Source organism: Panulirus ornatus, chromosome 13 (genome assembly GCF_036320965.1).
Source record: "Panulirus ornatus isolate Po-2019 chromosome 13, ASM3632096v1, whole genome shotgun sequence".
Lineage (NCBI taxonomy): Eukaryota > Metazoa > Arthropoda > Malacostraca > Decapoda > Palinuridae > Panulirus > Panulirus ornatus.
The window spans coordinates 12,564,518-12,579,219 of NC_092236.1; the positions used below are offsets into that span (position 1 = coordinate 12,564,518).

General features: G+C 47.5%; 2 protein-coding genes across 2 annotated transcripts in view; one reads left to right on the forward strand and one right to left on the reverse strand.

The window, feature by feature from the left end:
• Rab10 (RAS oncogene family member Rab10) overlaps positions 1 to 14,702 on the reverse strand; it is a 146,121-nt gene that overhangs the window by 92,855 nt on the left and 38,564 nt on the right. The window lies entirely within an intron of this gene.
• The window catches only part of LOC139752595 (red pigment-concentrating hormone-like), a 38,320-nt gene continuing 29,890 nt past the window's right edge, over positions 6,273 to 14,702 (forward strand). Inside the window, exon 1 of the mRNA XM_071668351.1 lies at positions 6,273 to 6,378. Within this exon, the coding sequence (XP_071524452.1) occupies positions 6,376 to 6,378 (3 nt within the window). The 5' untranslated portion in view covers positions 6,273 to 6,375. The remainder of the gene's footprint in view (positions 6,379 to 14,702) is intronic.

A 14,702-nucleotide genomic window follows, 5' to 3' on the forward strand; every position in this document is an offset into this window, starting at 1 on the left:
ATCACAACCACTGTGCTATTAGTCACTCCCATACACCATCACAACCACTGCTGTTAGTCACTACCATACACCATCACAACCACTGCTATTAGTCACTACCATACACCATCACAACCACTGTGCTATTAGTCACCACCATACACCATCACAACCACTGCTATTAGTCACAACCATACACCATCACAACCACTGCTGTTAGTCACTACCATACACCATCACAACCACTGTGCTATTAGTCACTCCCATACACCATCACAACCACTGCTAATTGTCACTACCATACACCATCACAACCACTATGCTATTAGTCACTCCCATACACCATCACAACCACTGTGCTATTAGTCACTCCCATACACCATCACAACCACTGCTGTTAGTCACTACCATACACCATCACAACCACTGCTGTTAGTCACTACCATACACCATCACAACCACTGTGCTATTAGTCACTCCCATACACCATCACAACCACTGCTGTTAGTCACTACCATACACCATCACAACCACTGCTGTTAGTCACTACCATACACCATCACAACCACTGTGCTATTAGTCACCACCATACACCATCACAACCACTGCTATTAGTCACAACCATACACCATCACAACCACTGCTGTTAGTCACTACCATACACCATCACAACCACTGTGCTATTAGTCACTCCCATACACCATCACAACCACTGCTAATTGTCACTACCATACACCATCACAACCACTATGCTATTAGTCACTCCCATACACCATCACAACCACTGTGCTATTAGTCACTCCCATACACCATCACAACCACTGCTATTAGTCACCACCATACACCATCACAACCACTGTGCTATTAGTCACTACCATACACCATCACAACCACTGCTGTTAGTCACAACCATACACCATCACAACCACTGCTGTTAGTCACTACCATACACCATCACAACCACTGTGCTATTAGTCACAACCATACACCATCACAACCACTGCTGTTAGTCACAACCATACACCATCACAACCACTGCTGTTAGTCACTCCCATACACCATCACAACCACTGCTGTTAGTCACTCCCATACACCATCACAACCACTGCTGTTAGTCACCACCATACACCATCACAACCACTGCTGTTAGTCACTACCATACACCATCACAACCACTGCTGTTAGTCACAACCATACACCATCACAACCACTGCTGTTAGTCACAACCATACACCATCACAACCACTGCTGTTAGTCACTACCATACACCATCACAATCACTGCTGTTAGTCACTACCATACACCATCACAACCACTGCTGTTAGTCACTACCATACACCATCACAACCACTGCTGTTAGTCACTACCATACACCATCACAACTAACAACCATACACACCTACCACCATCACAGCTACCGGCTTAAGCATCACATTGTGCCAGAATTTCGAGAAAAAAAAAATTCACACCAGTGTATGGGATATGGTGTGATATTCTCCTCAAATGTACCGTCCACCTCCACTGAAGAAGGTATTTCTGACTTCACAAATGAACAACTTCTCATCCCTGAAACCAACGATCACATGTAATAACAAACTTTTACAGAATGTATCAACAACTTGTCTCGTGCAATAATTTCAACAACTTCCATGTGATTTACAATTAATCTATATAAAGGTCAAATTGTCTATGACTAAAGTTACTCAAAATCACAGAGGAAATTATAGACGGAATTTTTTAAGGGGTTTTAGTAGTTTTGGTAAATATGAAAATGGTCTACATCAATGTTTGTGATTGTATATTTTTTTCACATCAGTTTTTGTGATTATAAAGATGGTTAATATTAATGTTTGTGATTATGGAAATATTTTACATGTGTTTGTGGTTCTAGAAATGGTTTATATCAATGTTTGTGATTATAAGAATGGTTTACATCAGTTTGTGATTATAAGAATGGTTTACATTTAGCGTTTGTGATCAGAGAAATGGTTTACATCAGTTTTTATGATCATAGAAATTGTCTGAATCAGTTTTTGTTTATAAAAATAGTTTACTTCAATGTTTGTGATTAGATTTTTTTCTACATTCGTGTATGTGATTCTAAAAATTGGTTTACGTTAGTGTTTGTGATTTCAAATTGTTTTTTTTCAAAAATGGTTTGCATCCTAGTATGTGACTATAAACGTACTTCTTGGTACAAATATCATTTTCTCAGAGAATTTTTTTGTTCACACATTAGTGAGAAACGATTCATCCTCTACCAAACTGCCACGAGAAGTGTGAGTGTGTGGCATACATCAGAGTAAACTATTTACGATAACTTATATATAGTTTGCATAAGACCTAGATCATATTGTGATTCTCAGCTTTGGTTGCTTCACTTTATAAAAGGAGAGAGAGAGAGAGAGAGAGAGAGAGAGAGAGAGAGAGAGAGAGAGAGAGAGAGAGAGAGAGAGAGAGAGAGAGAGAGAGAGAGAGAGAGAGAGAGAGAATATTCAAAGGAAGGGGCAACGAGAACGGAGCCTGAATTGAGTATTAGGTTACTGAGGAGCCTCGCTCCAATTTGGACACTATAGTTTATCGGTGTCGTTTCAGTGTATGGGCTGGTAAGTTGTCCATCACGGGAAGGGCAAAAATAAGGAGACATCACGTAGTTTAGAAAATCGTATGACAGTAGAGAAGAAATTGGGTCCCACGAGAGTAAATACGAATAGGTCATGACAGACACGTCACAAGAGTACCTTCAGTGGCCATAATATTCATAGTAATATCTGTGAATATGCACACGCTTCAATTTCTCCATCTTGGTGAGGAAATAATTAAGAGGCATCTGTAATGGGTGTGTGTGTGTGGAGGTGTGGCGCCTTCGTCAACACAAGGGACCAAACACGAGTACCATGGGAGGGTGTGGGTACTGGCGCAGGTCCTGGGTGTTGTGTGGTGCAGCGGCCACAAAAGTGTACCTCATCACCACTATCATCACCATCGCCTCCACTGCTTACCATCTGCAGCCATTATCACAACAACACCACCTTCATCATCATCATCATCATCACTACCAGAGCAGTCCACCATCATCACTATAACCACTACAACCGCCCGCCATCATCACAACAAACACCATAACCGCCTACCATCATCATCTCCATCGCCACACAGTACTACCATCGTCACTACTACCCATCAACACAGGCATGATTACCACCACCAACAACCATTTCCCCACCACGAGAGAATGTGTGGATCCCTTGAACTCTTTCTAACCTTATTACGACCGACAAGTCGTCTTTAGATCAGATTCGTAACTTCCCATATAGCGCTGTGTTCGCTGACACCATCAACTCCGTCTTTATACTCCATTTCAAAATGTAATTACGTCTTGTGTCTATCAAAACAGTCAGTCACACATCCCACAACATTGCCATCTTATTCTCTTCTCCAGCTCTTTCCACTCTCAGGACCTATCACCAGTGCGGGGACTCGGCTTCCTCAAGCAACGACATTATAACAGCCATGGAGACAGAACACTTAAAGCAAACTCCCTCCCCTTTTGCAACACAACTCGGTCATTACAGTTAACACATCCCTCCTGTCATTCTGGCACACGCTGTTCGTTCCATCACCAGAGACGTGTTGAGAAGGGTGTCTTTGTGAGGCGTATATCGAACCCCCTTCGTAGCATCTGTTCATTAATGTGTTCCATTCGAAGAGCCTTACCACATTTCACCTTCCGTATCGCCTTCGTCATCTCTGTCGGGTTCGATCTCTTTCAGAACACTGGCGTTCCGTCTCTCCCAGTGTCTATTGCACCTAGACCCACAGTGGCTATTCTGGCTTCACCTGTAACTCTGTCGTTCACCAGGTCTTTACCACACACCATCCGCCCTTGGTAGCAGTGTATTATCTCCAGATCTATCCTATACATTTACTTCTCTGACCCTGTCTACAGAAATGCTTTTCTTACTTTTAACTACGGAGGAACTTCCCTTTCAGGTCTTGTTAAGGTGAGGACCATCAATACATTAAACAGACGTCGACATAAATTCTTTACTTGAGGTTGATTATGATTAGGTCTGTTCACGAGCGACAATACAATACGGCCCGTCTTTCAATTTCCCTGTCCTTGAGCAGGGGTGCAAGATGTAAGTCTCTCTTCCCTAGAGCACCATTCCACTGAAATTAGCTCAACAACTTATGTTCCATTCATGCTTTCCTACAGTAATGTCCATGTCAGTATAGTCTTTCTCTGCTACGTGGAGTTCCTTCCTGCCAGCTGACGTGCCAGTGGAGGAACCCTCTGCTTTGACTCCCTCATCTCCATCTATATACATTAAGCATTAAGGTTACTATAACCATCCTCCTGCAGCAGATAACCACGTTCTGTCATCTGGCTTTCTCCCAACGTACTCCCATATCCTTTTTTACTCTTTTTTTTCTCACTAACATTTCGTTTTCTTTGCTCGTTCATATCTATTCCTCGCGTCTTTTCCACATATTTCCCCCGCTGCATCTCAGCTGATTACCCTAAGTGACTCCTTGACGTCCTCATTCCATCCCATCTAACTCCCGCCTACCCAGCAGCTACAACCACCAGGACGATGCCCATCAATACTTACCTCGCCCTAACTCACCTCTCTCTCTCTCTCTCTCTCTCTCTCTCTCTCTCTCTCTCTCTCTCTCTCTCTCTCTCTCTCTCTCTCTCTCTCTCTCACCTGCTGCTGCTCCTTATCTGGGGAAATTACTCAGCCTCCCCAGCCCAGCAGTCCCCCTGGTCATTCATCCTGCCTCTGTTTCCACATCTCGCTCATTGTTTTGTGTTCTTCCCCCCAACCCCCCCACATTTTCATAACCGTTTTCCTTCTTAAAACATGGAGCATTGAGGTACGAGGCTTGAGCACGACGGTACGAGCACGACGGTACGAGGCTTGAGCACGACGGTACGAGGCTTGAGCACGACGGTACGAGGCTTGAGCACGACGGTACGACGCTTGAGTACGACGGTACGACGCTTGAGCACCACGGTACGACGCTTGAGCACGACGGTACGAGGCTTGAGCACGACGGTACGACGCTTGAGCACGACGGTACAAGGCTTGTGCACGACGGTACGCGCACGACGGTACGAGGCTTGAGCACGACGGTACGAGCACGACGGTACGAGGCTGAGCACGACGGTACGACGCTTGAGCACGACGGTACGACGCTTGAGCACGACGGTACGACGCTTGAGCACGACGGTACGAGCACGACGGTACGAGGCTGAGCACGACGGTACGACACTTGAGCACGACGGTACGAAGCTTGAGCACGACGGTACGAGACTTGAGCAGACGGTACGAACCCTTGAGCACGACGTCAAAGGAGCAAAACCCACCAGTGATGTCACCGTATCCCCATCCACACCAGTGATGTCCCTACCAATGACGTCATTGTAACACCAGCCACACGGGTGTAGGCTTAACCGTGAAACACCATCGTCTCAAGTGAACATCACCGCAGTAGTATACGAACACTGTGCTCCTGCAAGCAAACGGATTTCACTGGTGCCTGCAGCGCCCTCTGTACACTGACGTCATCCTTGCCCTCAACCCCCCCCCCCCCCCCGCCCCCCCTTTTCCACCCACGTCGGTGCCGTAACAAATATCGGGGCAGAATGTGTGGCCTCATGTACACATTCCGGTCTGTCAAAACAAATACCATTTTTACAAGATGTGAGACGATGGCTGAGCCTGGTGTAGGGGCCGCTCTGTCCTAGTCCCCTCCAACCACTCCAAGAGTCAGGTGGTCACTCCAAAAACCTGCAGGGATAGGATTTGTTGGTTGTGGGAGGGTGTGGGGGTCGTTTGTTGTAGGATGGGAGAGGATGGGATGTATTGGTGTTGAGCGGTGGGATGTATTGGTGATGGTGGGAGGGGTAAGTGCGTTGGTGGGAGGTGGGGAGGGTAGATGGTGGGTAGTGTTTGTGAGGGATGTGTTGGTGCGGGGGTGTGGGAGGAGAGGGGAAGAGGAGTGTTGGTGTGGGAGGGATGGAGAAGAGGGGGAGATGGTGTGTCGTTTTGAGGTTAGGAGGGGATAGGGTGGAGAGTGTTGGTGCGGGGGTGGAAGAGGAGGGGGAGAGGAGTGTTGGTGCGGGGGTGGAAGAGGAGGGGGAGAGGAGTGTTGGTGCGGTGGGAGAGGGAGGGAGGATGCGGAGAGTGTTGGTGCGGGGGTGGTGTGTGTGTGTGTGAGAGAGAGAGGGGGAAGGGAGGTGTGACGCGCAGGTGGTGGCGGGTATAAGAGTGGGGCTGGGAGAGTCCTCGGCCACACACTGCAACAGGTGAGGCCAGCAACCAGCCAGCCATCCAGCCCACTGCACCACAGCCGCCGTCACCACTCCCGTCACCACTCGCTCCAGACATGGTGAGTAACATGCTCTCATCCTCACCCTGACTCTGACAATCCTCCTCACCTTGACTCTAATAGCGTTACGAGCTGAGACTCTTGTTACAGTTACTGTAACACGCACCACTGGAGTGACTGTAAAAATCAAGGACAATTTTCTCAAGTGTTGCTCGTGGTCCGGGTAAGAGAACGATGGTGAATTAGTCCACCACACACTACCTCCCGTAGCAGATCCCTACCATCCCCTAAGCATCCCCTCCTCCCCACTCCCCTCATCAGAGGACCCTCTAGTACCTCATCCCCTACCCACTATGACAGGCGACATCTGTCCACCGTATCTACGACCCAAACTTCGCTGTACCTGAACCTCAGCGAATAAGAGTTTCGTTTGGCAGTGTCAAGTGAACGAGGAAGGTGGCCAAGTGAGGTGAGTGTGCGTGTGTGTATGTGTGTGAGCTCTTCAGTGATGTCAACGCGCGTCCTATCCCTGACTTGCCACAGCAGCTGCGACCCTTGACGACGAGATCCTGTGGCCTTCGACGCAACCTTTAAGGGTAACATCAAAGGTCACAGGCCAACATCTCCAAGGGTCGCATCGTTGTGCTTTAAGGGTCCAAAGTCCTCGTCTCTAAGGGGTTATGTTTTCTTGTAATCTTTACGTGGCCTTCCGTGTGGGTTCCGGATGCAAGGTTCCTCGACTGTGGCCACTGTATGTGTGTGTATGTGTGTGTAGGCGACTCTATGAAGGCCAAATGTACAGGCGTACTAAAGAATGTCACTTTGAAAGGGTGACCCAGTGAGGATTGTAAGGATGCGTGGGTTTATACAAGTGGATTACCGTGCGACTGTATGGCTACGTAGGTGTATACAAGCGTACTTGTGTTTGCATGCCTACGGACGTAGGTGTATATAACAGAATATACTCGCTGTCGATAATGTTGGTTGGGAAGGTACGTGTATGAAGACTTACTAATCTATGTTCTAGTGACTGACACTCCCTAGGGTGAGTGTACGGGGTTTATGACTGTGTATGGATAGGTGAAGTAGAGTTTACTTTGTATGCCACTTCGTGGGCTGTGAGTATACGGTGTTGTATGAAACAGTATACTCCGAAGCAACGAGCAGTAGATATACTCCAATGTAAACTTGCGATGGAAGAGCCAGTGGTGTTGTGTGTGTGTGTGTGTATGTGTGTGTGTGTGTGTGTGTGTGTGTGTGTGTGTGTGTTTCATACCCTGAATGACCCTGTGAGGACCGGGAGTGTACCAGGGGAGAACAGACAAGACGAGTTGTGAGTACCGAACACAGTCCCAACACACGACCTAAGAAACTCAACCGGCAACACACCAGTCACACGCAACACACATTTCGAGACAATTATTCAAAATCTGGAGAGCGAGACTTATGCCGTAACATTCCAGACCGCAAACAACACCGAATCTATGGACAAGATTCTGATATAAAAGTGTCTCACGAACCATTACAGCATTATCACTATTCGTAGATGCAACGATCTTTAGGGAGACAGTAGGAGAGACAGGTTGACTGTGCTTTTAAGGGTAATCAGACCCGTCCATGGAGAGGGTCCTGCTGCGCCCTGATACATCGTCGTCTCAGGGCTCACAGCATGATGTGTCCCTGAAGGGGCCGGCCAGAGCAAAGGATCACATATCGCATTCAGATACTCACGTCCTGAGGAAAGCAACACGACCCTTGGGTGAAACAGCCTAGCCTTTGATTTGACCCATAAAGGCCAAGGTCAAAGGCAAGGCTGGCATACTTGAGGGTCGCGTCATCTTACTCAAGGGTCGTATCGTCGTGCTCAAGGGGTTAATTGATATAAGGAAACTTACGATGGTAACTGACTAAATTCTTCTGAAATCTGGCAGTGGTTGAAGTATCTACGAAACCCTCAGTATCAAAATCTTAATCAGATATGCCACAGCGACACCGACCTAACCTCAGGCAACAGTGGTCTATATATTCTAGGTAGGATCACCCCAGCCGCTGTGGTGTGCGACGGTCACCCCAGCCGCTGTGGTCTGCGACAGTCACCCCAGCTGCTGTGGTGTGCGACCGTCACCCCAGCTGCAGCGGTGTGCGACCCTCACACCAGCCGCTGTGGTGTGCGACCGTCACCCAAGCCGCTGTAGTGTGCGACGGTCACTCCAGCCGCTGTGGCCTGCGACGGTCACCCCAGCTGCTGTGGTCTGCGACGGTCACTCCAGCCGCTGTGGCCTGCGACGGTCACCCCAGCTGCTGTGGTCTGCGACGGTCACTCCAGCCGCTGTGGTCTGCGACTTTCAACCCACACAGTGCTGTTCGTAAATTATCTGCCCGGAAGATTAACATAAAGTCACACCTTTGAATCTTCCGCTCACTTTAATCACTAAGGAACAATATGATTACGTCGTGAAGTAGAGCGAATGCTTCACTTCTGTTCCACTTAATGTACGCAGAGTCTGGCGGAAACCGTCGCCAGCCGCTCCAGCTGTGGGAGGACCTCCGCCAGAGGACCTCCTCCGGTCTGGCGGTCTTGGCTGGTCGTCTCTTGGACTTCGTCAGTCTGGACGGTGGTGTGGCTGGCGGCGTGGCCGGCCGCTTCTTGTCTCTCGCGCTTATCGAGACGTATGGTAACATATAATTGTCTAAGGCGACAACATCTCCGTCATGCGTGTCTTCACGGCTAGTGACAGGTGAGAGGCAAGTGGCATTATGTGTGCTGGACGGGTAATAGGTCCACGTGGGGATGGGTGGCATGTTTGTGCTAGGGTAATAAGTTTATGGCGGATGGCGGGTGTGTGCTGAGCGGGTGGAAGGTGTGTGTTGGCTGGATGACAAGTATGTGCTGGGCAGGTGGCACGTGTTTGTGCTGCACATGTGTGTCATCACTATAACAAGAGGCAGAGCAGTGGTTCCTAGGCACCCATAGGCCAGCCAAGAATAACATTTCCTCAGCATAAAATACAGCAAAGAGAAAACGAAGGACTTCCATTGCATAGATTTATATCACTCTGGTGTGAATACGAGAACAGTGTTTACACCCGCTTCTCGTAAATGTTGAAGTGTGTGCGTGTGTGTGTGTGTGTGTGTGTGTGTGTGTGTGTGTGTGTGTGTGTGTGTGTGTTATCATCTATCTGTGCATACGAGGTAAGAGCTTCCAAGTAGCGGGGCACCGCCTCTTATCCTTGCTTGTCTGTGATAATGGATTCTTCACAATCTCCAATGGTAGCAGTATCGACTTATCCCTCGTTTAATTTGTTCCAAAACTCTGCTGCTGACGAAACGCTTCCTCAAGTCGCTCCGTACATTTCTTTCTTGCCCAGCTTCCAGTTGTGCCGATAATGTTCTGGATATATATACCAGTAATGGAGGACTGTTGTACGATAAGACCGTGATGAAATCTTAAAAGTTTATAGATAGTCATCATGTCTCCGTAGACTCATCTACCTTCCAATACTGGATTTTTTTTACCTTGATGTTTGAGGTTACATTTATGAACGTACGTTCAAACTGAGGCCTGGCCTATACTGAAATATGAATAGGTGTTGCAGAGAGAGAGAGAGAGAGAGAGAGAGAGAGAGAGAGAGAGAGAGAGAGAGAGAGAGAGAGAGAGAGAGACAAGAGGAAAGTTAATCAGAGAGTTTTGGGGGAAGTGGAAAATTTGCTCTTTTAGAATGGGTCAGGTCGAGGTTCTCAAGACACTTGGGTAGATAAAGAGTTCTAAAGCTTCAGTGTGTAGGGAAGGAAACAGATATCGTAAATGTCCATCCGTACGTTGCCAACGGTAACGTAGGTTGAGGGCTACCCTCCTCTCTTCGTAAATCACCCCATTCAATTCCAGCAACGTTTGTTATATATTCCTTTGAATCATATCCAGCAACTCAATGTGGTTTTTCAAATGAGAGAAATGACTAGAGCAAACCGTTGCGGCATGTTTCAACTCAGGGCAAATATACGTCGTGTACATTAACAAGCACAAACACGAAGGCAATCTTGACAAAATGTAACGTGTTTCGCTCAAGATCCATCTCATGTGCCTCTCCAGTGACAACGCCTCTCTCACAACGCAACAACCCTTTCCCATCTTCATAACTACGTTTTACAAGGTTAAGCTTCAGAGGCCGCTATTTGTCCAACCTCAACTGCATCTTTTTTAAGTCCATTTGTTGCATTTCACAGTCCTCGCTTCTTCTCTCACTTCTTTCATAATCATAGCATCATCAGCAACCATATTCAGGCATGATTAGACCTCCTCCAGGCAATCATTTACGTAAACCAGGAACAGTAGTGGTCCTAGCACGGAGCCCTGAATGTTCCCACCTGGTGATCGAAGCCTGAGATACAATCCCCTGGTTCGTCACCCAGGGTACACGTCTCACACCTAACATAGCCCTGCCTCACGCAGCAGACTGGGGTAATGAATGATGCTCAATTCCCGGCCTATACTGTGAGAGGGAGGCTCACGCTGAGGTACCCTGTGTCTGTCACTCACTGCTCCACGATCAATAGTGGTATGGAACTTTCATCACCATCTCGCCTACACCACTACCACCACGCCATACGATCAACACCCACCTCACACATTTCAAGGACAGTTCGTGGCTTCTTTTAATTTGTCAGCCATCGTTTTCATGAGCGGTATGATTACATCAACATTTTACTTTGTCACGGGAAAATGTCTTGATTAAGACAAGACAGGACAATAAGGCGTTGGAGAATCAGCGACAAAAGAACGACACTGTCGTGATAAACCTCTGCCACTGCCACCGTTACCATACGGATCACAGAGGCGTCAGCTCCACTGCACACAAGAGGTTGAAACTTATAACCTGGAGCTTCCTCCACCTCACCCAACACTGTAAACCTCAGATTAGTTTACACTTACGCAAGTCGGAAGTTTCTAGAGAGGACACTACAACATCCACTAAAACTCACCCTCACCACTATAACTTTCGAACCCCTGCATCCACCACAAACAGACCCCTGCACCCACCATCCACTCACTGTACACCACTACTAGTGCCTCCTCCTCCTCCTCCCTCTTCACTACTCGGCACTGTTCTCTCCCTCACAAAAGACTCAGAAAGTCAAACCATGTCTCGGGGAGCGGCTACCTTACCCGTAAGGCTGGGAACAATTGCCCGTGTATTGTAGGCAAGCTGTTGCCCCAGGCGCCGCTTCACCTATACAATATATATATATATATATATATATATATATATATATATATATATATATATATATATATATATATATGTGTGTGTATATGTGTGTGTGTGTGTGTGTGTGTGTGTGTGTGTGTGAGAGAGAGAGAGATATATAGCGAGATACACGAAAAGACTGATAGATGAATGTACCACAATACCTATAGAAAGGGACAGGTAAAGAGACCAACTGACAGATTAGGTTGACTAATAGACAGAGAGATAGGCAAGCTATTGATGTTATCCTGGCGACTGAAAGTAACTGAAACTTGAAATGGAGACGGCAGTAGTGTCATGGCTCGATGATAAGGATTGCTCACCCACCTCAAGGCACGGGCACCAGTGGCTGTGGTCTGACGCTGACACGAGTGACACTTGTTGGTTCATCCTGACGCCAGAGTGTCGTCTCTTGGTTCAGTCTGACACCAGTCACGCCGCTGGTTCACTCAGACACCATTAAGGGTTCAGGTCGAAGGCTAAGACCATCTTTCGCAATGGTCGTACTCAAGATCTGTAATGTCTTAAGACTAATGTCGTTGTGCTCGAGGTTCGCAACGCCGTGCTGCAGGATCATCGCAACGTTGCGTTCAGGCCTCGTCCCGTCGTTCTCTAGGCACGTAACACCATGTTGATGGCTCGTGCCGTGCGCGCGCACCCGTCCAAAACAAATGAACATCATTTAATAATACATCAGAACAGACATGGAATTCACTCACTCTCTGTCTCTCCCTCTCCCCCACTTGTGCTCCACGGTATAAATCATTCCTTAGGAAATTACGGTAACAATAATTTTGATATTACGGATATATCTAAAGATCTAAATTATAATCGTCTACATTACACAAGCGGTACACGAACAGAAGCCTACATTCCAACCCAAATATTCATTAGGAATGTTTTCCAGCAGGGATCGGCCCACTTCAGGAGGGAGGAGGAGGAGGAGGAGGAGGGGCGGGGGAGCGTCCGGTGGGCTTGGGTTGGTTCGCTGCCTCGGAATACTGAAGCCAAAATAGCGACGGCGTTAATTTGTGCGGCTGGGCGAGAGTACGTGTACAATTTCACTCCAGCATTTCGCGGGGTATGACGTTCACATCAGTAAGACATCTTTTTTTCTTTAAGGGGAACACCGTGGCAGCATAATACATAAACCATAGATGTCAGGACATAGTGAAATTTTGCTACGGTTCCCGGGGTGTTGGCTGAGAGCGTAAAAGAACAGATATCAAGAGGCTGGGATACCTAGAGAATGATGTATACATGCCAGGACGATGTTGTAACAATCCGACGTTGGAGTGAGGCTCTCAAAGCTCTCCTATGGAACCTGAACCCCTACAGGGGAACGGAACACCTTATTATACTTGTCGCTTTTATCAATACGAACCATGACAGATGTGCTCCGTGCCGGCGAGGGAACACATCAGTAGTTGTACAGCAGCGAAGGCTCACGACAGGTCACCACCTCTATGGCCGAATCGAAGTATTGTTTACACTCCGCAGTATCGAGCCCAGATCTCTATGTAACGATTCGTTGACACGATCAACGACGCAATTAACGTGGACTAAATCCCGTCAACGAGATGATTAATGGCATACTTTACCCCCACATAATTGGCATGCTGTTTTACAGTGACCTATTTATTACAAATTCTAAGGAATCAGTCCCAAAAACATCGTCACTCAATACGACAATCAACACAATAATTCAATAATTCTTATAATCGTAAACACAAAGACCACAGCAAACGGATATAAAATCTTGCAGGCTTCAGTAAGTTGCAAATGGCCAACTAAGTCACTCAATCTTGCGCGATGTCAGGGTCCGCGCGTGCATTCCATGAGGACTGTCCATCCAAACTGAGTGAATTTGGTGCAAGTTTTCCCCGGTAACAATTTGCATACCGGGTCCTCAGGCCTGGGGTGCGTGAGTGGGTTCTTGGGGCGGGTGGGAGGCGGCGGCGGCCGAGCTGTCGATACAGAGGGAATGGGCCGAGTCCTAGCCCCGTCCCTGGTGGCGACGCCCTCGCTCCTCACACCACCTCGACAACTCCCCCAACTAATTCACGGCGGAGCAGTCTCGCGAGGAACTCGACACGTGAGATGGATGAACTTAAACAGACGGAGAGAGGAAAGTGGACGATTGAAATCGGAGAAAATTACCGAAAATTTTCCAATATAAACAAGTATATATATATATATATATATATATATATATATATATATATATATATATATATATATATATATATATATATATATATATACTGATATCTTTTTATTAAGTGGAACCTTTATACATTCGCGTTAAGTGTCACCTCCTGCAACACCACTACACATGGATACCCTCCCTCACCTACCTCACCTCCTCCACACACTCCCTTATTTCCCAAAATACCTCACACTCTATCATCCCTCACAACACCTCCCTCACACCTACACATACCTGCCTCTTCCTTCCTCCCTATATCATATTTTCTTTTTTACCAAAGGGTAAAATGATCTCAACCCACCGCAGGTAAAACCAATTCCTCACAAGAACGAACGACGGACGTCCACTGAAATGCATTTCGTGTTTACACACAACACGTCCCCCATATTGCATACCACCATACCTGGCGTCACCCTGGTCGGGCCTCACTCCTCACCCTGGCCACCACACACTCTCCTCATCCTGACTACCACTCACACCCTTCAACCTGGCCACCACCCTCACCCCTCACCCTAACCACCACCCGCGCCTCTCAAACCCTGGCCACCACCCGCACCCTTCACCCTAGCCACGACCCACACTGATATAACACACTATCCGGCCTCCACCCACGCCCCTCAAAGCCTGGCCACCACCCGCAAACCTTCACCCTAGCCGCGACCCACACTGATATAACACACTATCCGGCCTCCATCCACGTAAACCCGAAGCCATGCCATCAAACCCTCCACTTACCCTGTCTCCCTCCCATACTCGTCTATGTACATACCAGGCGATACCATCCATCCCTTTCACCTGCCCTATGACCTTCCATAACCTTAAACCTGAATCAAGCTCCATCGATCTACATGTATAACACTGTCATAACTCGTTTTCCCTCACACTCTATTGTACATAACTCGAAAAATCCGCAATTAGAAATGGCGACA